This window comes from Hyperolius riggenbachi, chromosome 2, assembly GCF_040937935.1.
Source record: "Hyperolius riggenbachi isolate aHypRig1 chromosome 2, aHypRig1.pri, whole genome shotgun sequence".
NCBI classification, from domain to species: domain Eukaryota; kingdom Metazoa; phylum Chordata; class Amphibia; order Anura; family Hyperoliidae; genus Hyperolius; species Hyperolius riggenbachi.
Window position 1 is genome coordinate 571,563,040 of NC_090647.1, and position 15,453 is coordinate 571,578,492.

Consider the following 15,453-nt stretch of genomic DNA (forward strand, 5'->3'; position numbering starts at 1 on the left):
GTCATGTCACTGACTGCCCTCAGAGCAAATCCTACCATAGTCATAGTCTAATGTCCTACCATATTATTATTATGTATTTATATAGCACTGACATCTTCTGCAACACATTACTGAGTACATAGTCATGTCACTGACTGTCCTCAGAGGAGCTCACAATCTAATCCTACCATAGCCATAGTCTAATGTCCTACCATATTATTATTATGTATTTATATAGCACTGACATCTTCTGCAGCACTGTACAGAGTACATAGTCATGTCACTGACTGTCCTCAGAGGAGCTCACAATCTCATCCTACCATAGTCATAGTCTAATGTCCAACCATATTATTATGTATTTATATAGCACTGACATCTTCTGCAGCAAATTACAGAGTACATAGTCATGTCACTGACTGCCCTCAGAGGAGCTCACACTCAAATCCTACCATAGTCATAGTCTAATGTCCTACCATATTATTATGTATTTATATAGTACTGACATCTCCTGCAGCACATTACAGAGTACATAGTCATGTCACTGACTGTCCTCAGAGGAGCTCACAATCTAATCCTACCATAGCCATAGTCTAATGTCCTACCATAATATTATTATGTATTTATATAGCACTGACATCTTCTGCAGCACTGTACAAAGTACATAGTCATGTCACTGACTGTCCTCAGAGGAGATCACAATCTAATCCTACCATAATCATAGTCTAATGTCCTACCATATTATTATTAAGTATTTATATAGCACTGACATCTCCTGCAGCACAGTACAGAGTACATAGTCATGTCACTGACTGTCTGCAGAGGAGCTCACAATCTAATCCTACCATAGTCATAGTCTAATGTCCTACCATATTATTATTAAGTATTTATATAGCACTGACATCTCCTGCAGCACAGTACAGAGTACACAGTCATGTCACTGACTGTCCTCAGAGGAGCTCACACTCTAATCCTACCATAATCATAGTCTAATGTCCTACCATATTATTATTAAGTATTTATATAGCACTGACATCTCCTGCAGCACAGTACAGAGTACACAGTCATGTCACTGACTGTCCTCAGAGGAGCTCACACTCTAATCCTACCATAATCATAGTCTAATGTCCTACCATATTATTATTAAGTATTTATATAGCACTGACATCTCCTGCAGCACAGTACAGAGTACACAGTCATGTCACTGACTGTCCCCAGAGGAGCTCACAATCTAATCCTACCATAATCATAGTCTAATGTCCTACCATATTATTATTAAGTATTTATATAGCACTGACATCTCCTGCAGCACAGTACAGAGTACACAGTCATGTCACTGACTGTCCTCAGAGGAGCTCACAATCTAATGCTACCATAGTCATATGTCTATGTATGTAAGGTGTAGTGCAAGTATCATAGTCTATCTGTTATTGGGATGTGGGGGGAAACTGGAGTGCCCACGCACTGCAGGACACTGGGGAGCTGTGATATGCAGGCAGCCTGTGTTTGCTGTGTGTAATAATCTCCTGTTGTTGTCAGGTTATAGTGCGAGGAGGGACGTGTCTCTGCAGCACATGACAGCATGGGGCCGCCCAGCAGCATTCCCTGCAAATACAGGAAGTAAAAGTGAAACACTGAGAAGACATGTCCGAGTCCCCAGGACAGAGCAATGCCTGTGTGTGCAAGGTGAGTGTCAGCTCCTGAGCCCAGCCCCCATGTCACCCACCACGGGGGAGGAGAGACCCCCAACACCACACTATACACACCGGGGGAGGGGAGATCCCCCAACACAGCCACACTATACACACCGGGGGAGGGGAGACCCCCAACACCCCCACACTATACACACCTCGGGGGGGAGGGGAGACCCCCAACACCCCCACACTATACACCACGGGAGCTTACACTCTAATGTCCTCACCACAGTCACACACTATTATTATTATACATTTATATAGCTCTGACATATTCCACAGCGCTGTACAGAGATCACTGATCCATCCCCATCAGCCTCTGCACCAGAGGAGCTTACACTCTAATGCCCTCACCACAGCCACACACTATTATTATTATACATTTATATAGCTCTGACATATACCACAGCGCTGTACAGAGATCACTGATCCATTCCCATCAGTCTGTGCACCAGAGGAGCTTACACTCTAATGCCCTCACCACAGTCACACACTATTATTATTATACATTTATATAGCTCTGACATATACCACAGCGCTGTACAGAGATCACTGATCCATTCCAATCAGTCTCTGCACCAGAGGAGCTTACACTCTAATGTCCTCACCACAGTCACACTATTATTATTATACATTTATATAGCTCTGACATATACCACAGCGCTGTACAGAGATCACTGATCCATTCCCATCAGTCTGTGCACCAGAGGAGCTTACACTCTAATGCCCTCACCACAGTCACACACTATTATTATTATACATTTATATAGCTCTGACATATACCACAGCGCTGTACAGAGATCACTGATTCATTCCCATCAGTCTCTGCACCAGAGGAGCTTGCACTCTAATGTCCTAACCAGTCACACACTACTATTGGTGTAATTATTGGTGTTATTGTGCTGTGAATGAAGCAGTGTGCGGAGTCAGACACAGCAGTGTGCGGAGTAGCTGGTGGGTGGGGGAGGATTGTGGTATTAGAGCAGTCAGTGAAGGGACAGCACAATCTCTGTGGGGAAAATTGGGGGATTTCCAGGTTTGCTCTGGCCTGACTCTCTCCAAACAATCACTTCTGCTTTCCTCAGCAAAAGCTTCCTCCAACCACTCTCACTAACAGAGCACAGTGCAACTTCCAGCACAGCTCTCAGTATCTGCTCTTATTCTGTGTGTATGGAGGCTGCACAGTATGACTTCTCTTGTCCTGTATGCCAGGTGTAATTCTCAGTATCTGCTCTTATTCTGTATGTATGGGGGCTGCACAGTATGACTTCTCTTGCCCTGTATGCCGGGTGTAATTCTCAGTATCTGCTCTTATTCTGTATGTATGGAGGCTGCACAGTATGACTTCTCTTGTCCTGTATGCTGGGTGTAATTCTCAGTATCTGCTCTTATTCTGTATGTATGGAGGCTGCACAGTATGACTTCTCTTGTCCTGTATGCCGGGTGTAATTCTCAGTATCTGCTCTTATTCTGTGTGTATGGAGGCTGCACAGTATTGCTTCTCTTGTCCTGTATGCCAGGTGTAATTCTCAGTATCTGCTCTGTATGGAGGCTGCACAGTATGACTTCTCTTGTCCTGTATGCTGGGTGTAATTCTCAGTATCTGCTCTTTATGGAGGCTGCACAGTATGACTTCTCTTGTCCTGTATGCTGGGTGTAATTCTCAGTATCTGCTCTTATTCTGTGTGTATGGAGGCTACACAGTATGGCTTCTCTTGTCCTGTATGCCGGGTGTAATTCTCAGTATCTTCTCTTATTCTGTGTGTATGGAGGCTGCACAGTATGGCTTCTCTTGTCCTGTATGTGGGGTGTAATTCTCAGTGTCTGCTCCTATTCTGTATGTATGGGGGCTGCACAGTATGACTTCTCTTGTCCTGTATGCGGGGTGTAATTCTCAGTATCTGCTCTTATTCTGTATGTATGGAGGCTGCACAGTATGACTTCTCTTGTCCTGTATGCGGGGTGTAATTCTCAGTATCTGCTCTGTATGGAGGCTGCACAGTATGACTTCTCTTGTCCTGTATGCCGGGTGTAATTCTCAGTATCTGCTCCTATTCTGTATGTATGGGGGCTGCACAGTATGACTTCTCTTGTCCTGTATGCGGGGTGTAATTCTCAGTATCTGCTTTTATTCTGTATGTACGGAGGCTGCACAGTATGACTTCTCTTGTCCTGTATGCGGGGTGTAATTCTCAGTATCTGCTCTGTATGGAGGCTGCACAGTATGACTTCTCTTGTCCTTTACGCGGGGTGTAATTCTCAGTATCTGCTCTTTATGGAGGCTGCACAGTATGACGTCTCTTGTCCTGTAGGCCAGGTGTAATTCTCAGTATCTGCTCTTATTCTGTGTGTATGGAGGCTGCACAGTATGACTTCTCTTGTCCTGTATGCCAGGTATAATTCTCAGTATCTGCTCTTGCTGTGACATATAGGGCAGTATAGTACAGCTAATGACAGGGAAGGATTAGGAGGAGGGGCCATATTTCGGGGTGACATATAAGACAGGGCAGTCGGTTCATAGTACAGCTGATTACAGAGGATAAGGTCACCTTGGCATGGAATGTGGGTCACCAGCTTACAGATAACATTGTATAATTGTGGGTTCGCCTGGGCTGGAAAGTCCCGGTATTCCTGGCCACAGAGAGGGAGTTGGGGGAGGTGAGATATTTTTGTATAATAATTAATTTTCATTAGATTTCTCTCAGCTTCTGTTCAGCCATAAATCTCCCGATGCAATCATGACCAGGGATGCTCATCCGGATATCTGCCCATTTTTACACTATCGATCCGGATTCCGGATAGTTGGGCAGAAATCCGGATAGCTATCTGCGGATAGTTTGATGGCCGACCCGGATTTCTGCTAGATTTTCGAATCCAGATTACTGTGGCAAAAAGGACTACCCACCACCCTCTCACTCTCTCACATCTTCCAGGGATTTGTAGGCTGTCAAAAGCCAGCTCACATACATTGGCCGGGAATCAAACCCAGGTCAGCTGCTTAGAAGGCAGCTATGCTCACCACTATACCACCAACGCTACATGCTGAAGCCAGCCTAGCATGTACCATTGTGATATACCCAAGAGAAAAGTGAGCTTGCTTATTTGCCTAATTTACTAGATGAAAGCAGTGGGACACATGGTGATACTGCTTACAGACTTCAATTCAAGACTTCAGAAAGATCATGTGCCCCCCTGGATGATGCTGGCGCAACACACACAGCAAAGGACAGCAATTTGAAGTCTGGAAGATTCCAGGGCAAGGGTGGGAAGGATGAAAAGCTAGGTGGCCATGCAACCATTCCTGCTAGGGATGTCCTCGCCTTTTGTGTTCAACAGTTGTCCGAAGAGAACCCCAGATAGCCATTTAGCAGCAACTACATACACAGTCTCTGTGGCGCAATTAGTTAGTGCATTTGGTTGTTAACCAAAAGGTTGGTGGTTCAAGCCCACCCAGGGATGGCCTTGTGTTTTGTGTTTTGTGAAGGGAACTAGTGTACCCTTCTTAAACTTGAGGATTGTATACAAATGTAAGCAAACTGCAGAGTGGTGCAGCGGAAGTGTGCTGGGCCCATAACCCAGATGTTGATGGATTGAAACCATCCTCTAGCTAGGCATGATTTCATTTTTGCACCTCGCTTTATCGCATGGGCAAAACGGTTTCCATAGCCCTGTAAGAGAAAGTGTAATAAGGGCCCTGCCGTAACATAGATATTACGGTAGCTAAGACTACTTCTGGGCCTTTCTTGTAGTTGAAGAGATGAGTGAAATGGCTGGCTTCAGCCTGTAATGTTAGTTGACCTGGGTTCGATTCCTGGCCAACGGTGGTATAGTGGTGAGCATAGCTGCCTCCAAGCAGTTGACCTGGGTTTGATTCCTGGCCAATGTATGTGAGTTTGCTTTTGACAGCCTACAAATCCCTGGAAGACAAGACAAGATAAGAGAGAGAGAGAGAGAGAGAGAGAGGGAGAGGAGGAGGGTTGAGGTGTTTTTAACCATTAAAAACGTTTTTAAAGCATTGTAAAGGGCACTTCTGGTTTGTCTATCCGGATATCCAAATAGGTCGGATATCCGCGGATAATGCGTCCGGATATCTAAAAGGTCGGATTCGGATAGCTGGATATACGGATCCGGATCAATTCGGATTTTAAAAAGTACTATCCGAGCATCCCTGATCATGACGCGTAACTGGTAGATTCTCCCGGACCTATTAGCTCTCTGGGCATCAATATCGAGCAGAGTCCTGGTTTCCACCTCCCCACCCAACCACCACCTCCCCTGAGCTCTATGGGGTGTATTGTAGTCACAAACTAGAGGCCCAAGCTATTGTCTTATAATGGGTCCTATCGCAGGACCACCAAGTGACTACAGAGTACAGAAGGTGACATATTGGCCTCAATTCACTAAGCTTTATCAAACATTTTATCAAACGTTTGATAATTTACCTCATGAGTAAAATCTAATTTTGAATTCACTAAAGTGTTATTGTAAGGATCCGCTCCTCTCGGCCGCAGTATGGTCTGAGGCGACGATTGAGGTAGTCAACTGACACTTAGCAGGGGTTTATTTTAATAATATAAAATTATAGTTTCTGACCCTGCCTGGGATTGAACCCTGGTTTCCCACATCAGAGGTGGTGAGCTTGACCACTGTGCTATGGTTAATACACTCAGAAACCTTTGCTGGTCAGCATTGGGTGGGTCAGCTGACCTGTTGTGGTCATCTGTTTCAGCTGATCTCACTGTCAGCTGATTTATGCCTGCGTGTGATTGGCTGTTGTGTTTATGTGGCCGGCCACTGATTGGTTGCATGTAGTATATAAGTCTGCTGAGTGCTTCCTGTCATTGCTTGTGATAGCGTTAGCTAGTCTAGCTGCTGGGTGCGTGTAGCCTGGTTGGAAAACTATTCTTTATTGGATTACTTGTTTTTTTGACCTCTGCCTGATTTTGGACCTTCCTTGCTAGCTGCCTGAACTGACCCCGGAAACTCTCGACTACTCTCTTGCCTGCTCCTTCTGTACTGCGAATCTCGGGTACCTGTGTATGACCCCGGACTGTTATTGGACTCTGCTTTTGTTCTTGTGTTTGGTGTTGGTGATCTATCTATACCCACCCTGCATTCAGCCTCAATATCTTGCGCCCTAAAGGCCTGGGTGTAACCGAAGTCGGGTAGGTGTTGTCTCTCACCTCCCATTCAAGCGGGAACGCACCACACAAGGCGAAGACGGCGGAGGTAGATTGGGACATTGAGGCTGATTCGTGGGTGGATAGATTGCCAGGCCTTACAGTTAGACTTATGGAACATTTTATCTATACAACATTCTGTAAATCTATAACACCTTAGTGAATTCAAAATTAGATTTTACTCATGAGGTAAATTATCAAACGTTTGATAAAATGGGTTGTGAAGAATGACCTCTTCCTCTATCTCTTGTGTAGGGATGTGAAGAATGGCCTCTTCCTCTATCACTTGTGTAGGGTTGTGAAGAATGACCTCTTCCTCTATCTCTTGTGTAGGGATGTGAAGAATGACCTCTTCCTCTATCTCTTGTGTAGGGTTGTGAAGAATGACCTCTTCCTCTATCACTTGTGTAGGGATGTGAAGAATGACCTCTTCCTCTATCTCTTGTGTAGGGTTCTGAAGAATGACCTCCTCCTCTATCTCTTGTGTAGGGTTGTGAAGAATGACCTCTTCCTCTATCTCTTGTGTAGGGGTGTGAAGAATGACCTCTTCCTCTATCTCTTGTGTAGGGTTGTGAAGAATGACCTCTTCCTCTATCTCTTGTGTAGGGTGTGAAGAATGACCTCTTCCTCTATCTCATGTGAAGAATGACCTCTTCCTCTATCTCTTGTGTAAGGCTGTGAAGAATGACCTCTTCCTCTATCTCTTGTGTAGGGGTGTGAAGAATGACCTCTTCCTCTATCTCTTGTGTAAGGCTGTGAAGAATGACCTCTTCCTCTATCTCTTGTGTAGAGGTGTGAAGAATGACCTCTTCCTCTATCTCTTGTGTAGGGTTGTGAAGAATGACCTCTTCCTCTATCTCTTGTGTAGGGTGTGAAGAATGACCTCTTCCTCTATCTCATGTGAAGAATGACCTCTTCCTCTTCCTCTTGTGTAGGGATGTGAAGAATGACCTCTTCCTCTATCTCTTGTGTAGGGATGTGAAGAATGACCTCTTCCTCTTGTGTAGGGATGTGAAGAATGACCTCTTCCTCTATCTCTTGTGTAGGGATGTGAAGAATGACCTCTTCCTCTTGTGTAGGGGTGTGAAGAATGACCTCTTCCTCTATCTCTTGTGTAGGGATGTGAAGAATGACCTCTTCCTCTTGTGTAGGGGTGTGAAGAATGACCTCTTCCTCTATCTCTTGTGTAGGGTTGTGAAGAATGACCTCTTCCTCTATCTCTTGTGTAGGGGTGTGAAGAATGACCTCTTCCTCTATCTCTTGTGTAAGGCTGTGAAGAATGACCTCTTCCTCTATCTCTTGTGTAGGGGTGTGAAGAATGACCTCTTCCTCTATCTCTTGTGTAGGGTTGTGAAGAATGACCTCTTCCTCTATCTCTTGTGTAGGGTGTGAAGAATGACCTCTTCCTCTATCTCATGTGAAGAATGACCTCTTCCTCTTCCTCTTGTGTAGGGATGTGAAGAATGACCTCTTCCTCTATCTCTTGTGTAGGGATGTGAAGAATGACCTCTTCCTCTTGTGTAGGGATGTGAAGAATGACCTCTTCCTCTATCTCTTGTGTAGGGATGTGAAGAATGACCTCTTCCTCTTGTGTAGGGGTGTGAAGAATGACCTCTTCCTCTATCTCTTGTGTAGGGTTGTGAAGAATGACCTCTTCCTCTATCTCTTGTGTAGGGGTGTGAAGAATGACCTCTTCCTCTATCTCTTGTGTAGGGGTGTGAAGAATGACCTCTTCCTCTATCTCTTGTGTAAGGATGTGAAGAATGACCTCTTCCTCTATCTCTTGTGTAGGGATGTGAAGAATGACCTCTTCCTCTATCTCTTGTGTAGGGAAGTGAAGAATGATGTCTTCCTCTATCTCTTGTGTAGGGGTGTGAAGAATGACCTCTTCCTCTATGTCTTGTGTAGGGAAGTGAAGAATGACGTCTTCCTCTATCTCTTGTGTAAGGATGTGAAGAATGACCTCTTCCTCTATCTCTTGTGTAGGGTTGTGAAGAATGACCTCTTCCTCTATCTCTTGTGTAAGGGTGTGAAGAATGACCTCTTCCTCTATCACTTGTGTAGGGTTGTGAAGAATGACCTCTTCCTCTTTCTCTTGTGTAGGGTTGTGAAGAATGACGTCTTCCTCTATCTCTTGTGTAGGGATGTGAAGAATGACCTCTTCCTCTATCTCTTGTGTAGGGGTGTGAAGAATGACGTCTGCCTCTATCTCTTGTGTAGGGGTGTGAAGAATGACCTCTTCCTCTATCTCTTGTGTAGGGGTGTGAAGAATGACCTCTTCCTCTATCTCTTGTGTAAGGCTGTGAAGAATGACGTCTTCCTCTATCTCTTGTGTAGGGGTGTGAAGAATGACGTCTTCTTCTATCTCTTGTGTAGGGGTGTGAAGAATGACCTCTTCCTCTATCTCTTGTGTAGGGGTGTGAAGAATGACGTCTTCTTCTATCTCTTGTGTAGGGATGTGAAGAATTACCTCTTCCTCTATCTCTTGTGTAGGGCTGTGAAGAATGACCTCTTCCTCTATCTCTTGTGTAGGGGTGTGAAGAATGACCTCTTCCTCTATCTCTTGTGTAAGGATGTGAAGAATGACCTCTTCCTCTATCTCTTGTGTAGGGATGTGAAGAATGACCTCTTCCTCTATCTCTTGTGTAGGGAAGTGAAGAATGATGTCTTCCTCTATCTCTTGTGTAGGGGTGTGAAGAATGACCTCTTCCTCTATGTCTTGTGTAGGGAAGTGAAGAATGACGTCTTCCTCTATCTCTTGTGTAAGGATGTGAAGAATGACCTCTTCCTCTATCTCTTTTGTAGGGTTGTGAAGAATGACCTCTTCCTCTATCTCTTGTGTAAGGGTGTGAAGAATGACCTCTTCCTCTATCACTTGTGTAGGGTTGTGAAGAATGACCTCTTCCTCTTTCTCTTGTGTAGGGATGTGAAGAATGACCTCTTCCTCTATCTCTTGTGTAGGGGTGTGAAGAATGACGTCTGCCTCTATCTCTTGTGTAGGGGTGTGAAGAATGACCTCTTCCTCTATCTCTTGTGTAGGGGTGTGAAGAATGACCTCCTCCTCTATCTCTTGTGTAAGGCTGTGAAGAATGACGTCTTCCTCTATCTCTTGTGTAGGGGTGTGAAGAATGACGTCTTCTTCTATCTCTTGTGTAGGGGTGTGAAGAATGACCTCTTCCTCTATCTCTTGTGTAGGGCTGTGAAGAATGACCTCTTCCTCTATCTCTTGTGTAGGGGTGTGAAGAATGACGTCTTCTTCTATCTCTTGTGTAGGGATGTGAAGAATTACCTCTTCCTCTATCTCTTGTGTAGGGCTGTGAAGAATGACCTCTTCCTCTATCTCTTGTGTAGGGATGTGAAGAATGACCTCTTCCTCTATCTCTTGTGTAGGGGTGTGAAGAATGACGTCTTCCTCTATCTCTTGTGTAGGGGTGTGAAGAATGACCTCTTCCTCTATCTCTTGTGTAGGGGTGTGAAGAATGACCTCCTCCTCTATCTCTTGTGTAAGGCTGTGAAGAATGACGTCTTCCTCTATCTCTTGTGTAGGGGTGTGAAGAATGACGTCTTCTTCTATCTCTTGTGTAGGGGTGTGAAGAATGACCTCTTCCTCTATCTCTTGTGTAGGGGTGTGAAGAATGACCTCTTCCTCTATCTCTTGTGTAGGGCTGTGAAGAATGACCTCTTCCTCTATCTCTTGTGTAGGGATGTGAAGAATGACCTCTTCCTCTATCTCTTGTGTAGGGGTGTGAAGAATGACCTCTTCCTCTATCTCTTGTGTAGGGGTGTGAAGAATGACCTCTTCCTCTCTCTTGTGTAGGGATGTGAAGAATGACGTCTTCCTCTGTCTTTTGTGTAGGGCTGTGAACAATGACCAATTCCTCTTCCTATGGTTTCTGGTTCCATAAGATGCTGTTCTGTCTGTTCCTCTCAGTCTGGGGGTCCGCTGAAGCTCTGGAGGGCCGACTGAAGGGTTCGGTGGAGTTACCCTGTAAGGAGCCTACACAGAATTATTCTCTGGAGAAGCTCCTTGTGTACTGGCAGCGTCCTGGAGGAATAGTGGTGGCCGCACTAGTGAATGGTACCTTGGAAGACACCAACCAGTCTAAGGAGTATAAAGGACGGACGTCATTCAATGCCACAGACAGGAGAGATGGCCACTTCATCCTCCACCTATCGGAACTATCCTGGGCGGATGACGGAGAGTATGAATGTTATGTAATACACACTACATCTTCAAGCAATAGTGTTAAGAAGCATTCCATGACTTTGCATGTGAAAGGTAAGTAATTAATATTCACTTATACTGAGAATGACTAAGTACACTAACTATCCCAGATCTGTCTCTCCTGTAGTCGTAGTATAATCTCCCTACCAACATCTACGGTCACTGCTGGTAAGTCAGGTAACCTGCTTTCATGTGGGATAACACTGGCCAGAGGAAATCCATGCAAACAGGGGAAGGGCAAACAAACTCCATGCAGATAGTGGGCTGGCTGGAATACAAACGTGGGATTCCAATGCTGCAAGAATAGAGAGAAAGCCACATAAAGGACCACTTGTAACGGTCGGTGTCAGCACACAGAGAGTATCTGATTATTGATGATCTGCAGTATCACCAACAATACAGACGTATACCTGATTATTAGTGATCTGCAGAATCACCAATAATACAAGTATGACTAACCTCTGGACACCTAGCAAGTGTTAGTGTTTGGGTGCAACAGTAACTTTATTAGTTTGGCCAGACGTCACCAGAGGAGCTGGTGAGGTACTAACAGTACACTAACCGTGCACTAGCGTACAAGTTCCAGCAGGCTGGAGAGTATAATAACAAAGAGGCTGAGTCTCCCGGGGAACTGGTGATTCAGATAGTACTGCAGGCACGAGAACACCCGTGGGGCGGGTGTCCCCGACTGAACAGTAGCCTAGGAGATACAATAATACTACAATGACAGATACCCAATAAGAGCAGGTAAAGGGGCTGTACTACAGCTTTAACAGAACTGTTCCACCAGGGGAGCTGGTGTAATCAATACCTCACCAGTGGCGAGGGCCCACTGGTGAGTAGAATGGTCAGGCAGGCAAGGTTCGGCAACAGAGAGGTAAGTATTATTCAAAATCATGACACAAGAGAGTAATCAGTAATCAGGCAGAGGTTCAGCAACAGGAAGGTACGTATCGGTACAGAATCGTGAGGCAAGAGAGTAATCAGTAATCAGGCAGAGGTTCAGCAACAGGAAGGTACGTATCAGTATAGGATCGTGAGGCAAGAGAGTAATCGGTAATCAGGCAGAGGTTCAGCAACCGGAAGGTATGTATCGGTATAGGATCGTGAGACAAGAGAGTAATCGGTAATCAGGCAGAGGTTCAGCTACAGGAAGGTACGTATCGGTATAGAATCGTGAGACAAGGGAGTAATCGGTAATCAGGCTGAGGTTCAGCAACAGGAAGGTACGTATCGGTATAGGATCGTGAGACAAGAGAGTAATCGGTAATCAGGCAGAGGTTCAGCAACAGGAAGGTACGTATCGGTATAGAATCGTGAGACAAGAGAGTAATCAGTAATCAGGCTGAGGTTCAGCAACCGGAAGGTACGTATCGGTATAGAATCGTGAGACAAGAGAGTAATCGGTAATCAGGCAGAGGTTCAGCAACAGGAAGGTACGTATCGGTACAGAATCGTGAGACAAGAGAGTAATCGGTAATCAAGCAGAGGTTCGGCAACAGGAAGGTACGTATCGGTATAGAATGGTGAGACAAGAGAGTAATCGGTAATCAGGCAGAGGTTCAGCAACAGGAAGGTACGTATCAGTATAGAATCATGAGATGAGAGAGTAATCGGTAATCAGGCAGAGGTTTAGCAACAGGAAGGTACGTATCGGTACAGAATCGTGAGACAAGAGAGTAATCGGTAATCAAGCAGAGGTTCAGCAACAGGAAGGTACGTATCGGTATAGAATCGTGAGACAAGAGAGTAATCGGTAATCAGGCAGAGGTTCAGCAACAGGAAGGTACGTATCAGTATAGAATCGTGAGACAAGAGAGTAATCGGTAATCAGGCAGAGGTTCAGCAACAGGAAGGTACGTATCGGTACAGAATCGTGAGACAAGAGAGTAATCGGTAATCAGGCAGAGGTTCAGCAACAGGAAGGTACGTATCGGTATAGAATCGTGAGACAAGAGAGTAATCGGTAATCAGGCAGAGGTTCAGCAACAGGAAGGTACGTATCGGTATAGAATCGTGAGGCAAGAGAGTAATCGGTAATCAGGCAGAGGTTCAGCAACGGGAAGGTACGTATCGGTATAGAATCGTGAGACAAGAGAGTAATCGGTAATCAGGCAGAGGTTCAGCCACAGGAAGGTACGTATCGGTATAGAATGGTGAGGCAAGAGAGTAATCAGTAATCAGGCAGAGGTTCAGTAACAGGAAGGTACGTATCGGTATAGAATGGTGAGACAAGAGAGTAATCGGTAATCAGGCAGAGGTTCAGTAACAGGAAGGTACGTATCGGTATAGAATCGTGAGACAAGAGAGTAATCGGTAATCAGGCAGAGGTTCAGCCACAGGAAGGTACGTATCGGTATAGAATGGTGAGGCAAGAGAGTAATCGGTAATCAGGCAGAGGTTCAGTAACAGGAAGGTACGTATCGGTATAGAATCGTGAGGCAAGAGAGTAATCAGTAATCAGGCAGAGGTTCAGCAACAGGAAGGTACGTATCGGTATAGAATCGTGAGACAAGAGAGTAATCAGTAATCAGGCAGAGGTTCAGCAACAGGAAGGTACGTATCGGTATAGAATCGTGAGACAAGGGAGTAATCTGTAATCAGACAGAGGTTCAGCAACAGGAAGGTACGTATCGGTATAGAATCGTGAGGCAAGAGAGTAATCGGTAATCAGGCAGAGGTTCAGCAACAGGAAGGTACGTATCGGTATAGAATCGTGAGGCAAGAGAGTAATCAGAAATCAGGAAGAGGTTCAGCAACAGGAAGGTACGTATCGGTATAGAATCGTGAGACAAGAGAGTAATCGGTAATCAGGCAGAGGTTCAGCAACAGGAAGGTACGTATCGGTACAGAATCGTGAGACAAGAGAGTAATCGGTAATCAGGCAGAGGTTCAGCAACAGGAAGGTACGTATCGGTATAGAATCGTGAGACAAGAGAGTAATCGGTAATCAGGCAGAGGTTCAGCAACAGGAAGGTACGTATCGGTATAGAATCGTGAGGCAAGAGAGTAATCGGTAATCAGGCAGAGGTTCAGCAACGGGAAGGTACGTATCGGTATAGAATCGTGAGACAAGAGAGTAATCGGTAATCAGGCAGAGGTTCAGCAACAGGAAGGTACGTATCGGTATAGAATCGTGAGGCAAGAGAGTAATCGGTAATCAGGCAGAGGTTCAGCAACGGGAAGGTACGTATCGGTATAGAATCGTGAGACAAGAGAGTAATCGGTAATCAGGCAGAGGTTCAGCCACAGGAAGGTACGTATCGGTATAGAATGGTGAGGCAAGAGAGTAATCAGTAATCAGGCAGAGGTTCAGTAACAGGAAGGTACGTATCGGTATAGAATGGTGAGACAAGAGAGTAATCGGTAATCAGGCAGAGGTTCAGTAACAGGAAGGTACGTATCGGTATAGAATCGTGAGACAAGAGAGTAATCGGTAATCAGGCAGAGGTTCAGCCACAGGAAGGTACGTATCGGTATAGAATGGTGAGGCAAGAGAGTAATCGGTAATCAGGCAGAGGTTCAGTAACAGGAAGGTACGTATCGGTATAGAATCGTGAGGCAAGAGAGTAATCAGTAATCAGGCAGAGGTTCAGCAACAGGAAGGTACGTATCGGTATAGAATCGTGAGACAAGAGAGTAATCAGTAATCAGGCAGAGGTTCAGCAACAGGAAGGTACGTATCGGTATAGAATCGTGAGACAAGGGAGTAATCTGTAATCAGACAGAGGTTCAGCAACAGGAAGGTACGTATCGGTATAGAATCGTGAGGCAAGAGAGTAATCGGTAATCAGGCAGAGGTTCAGCAACAGGAAGGTACGTATCGGTATAGAATCGTGAGGCAAGAGAGTAATCAGAAATCAGGAAGAGGTTCAGCAACAGGAAGGTACGTATCGGTATAGAATCGTGAGACAAGAGAGTAATCGGTAATCAGGCAGAGGTTCAGCAACAGGAAGGTACGTATCGGTACAGAATCGTGAGACAAGAGAGTAATCGGTAATCAGGCAGAGGTTCAGCAACAGGAAGGTACGTATCGGTATAGAATCGTGAGACAAGAGAGTAATCGGTAATCAGGCAGAGGTTCAGCAACAGGAAGGTACGTATCGGTATAGAATCGTGAGGCAAGAGAGTAATCGGTAATCAGGCAGAGGTTCAGCAACGGGAAGGTACGTATCGGTATAGAATCGTGAGACAAGAGAGTAATCGGTAATCAGGCAGAGGTTCAGCCACAGGAAGGTACGTATCGGTATAGAATGGTGAGGCAAGAGAGTAATCAGTAATCAGGCAGAGGTTCAGTAACAGGAAGGTACGTATCGGTATAGAATGGTGAGACAAGAGAGTAATCGGTAATCAGGCAGAGGTTCAGTAACAGGAAGGT

General features: G+C 45.3%; 1 protein-coding gene and 1 non-coding gene across 3 annotated transcripts in view; one reads left to right on the forward strand and one right to left on the reverse strand.

Annotated features, from left to right (window-relative positions):
* Positions 1–1,539: 1,539 nt before the first annotated feature.
* The window catches only part of ICOSLG (inducible T cell costimulator ligand), a 56,717-nt gene continuing 42,803 nt past the window's right edge, over positions 1,540–15,453 (forward strand). Inside the window, exons 1-2 of one of the 2 annotated variants that reach the window (XM_068271029.1) lie at positions 1,540–1,662; positions 10,782–11,129. In XM_068271029.1, the coding sequence (XP_068127130.1) occupies positions 1,551–1,662; positions 10,782–11,129 (460 nt within the window). In that variant the 5' untranslated portion in view covers positions 1,540–1,550. Of the gene's footprint in view, positions 1,663–10,706; positions 11,130–15,453 lie in introns of both variants that reach the window. The other variant, XM_068271030.1, reaches the window with a different exon arrangement.
* TRNAR-UCU (transfer RNA arginine (anticodon UCU)) lies at positions 4,635–4,706 on the reverse strand. Its single transcript has one exon. It is a non-coding gene; the product is annotated as a tRNA-Arg (tRNA).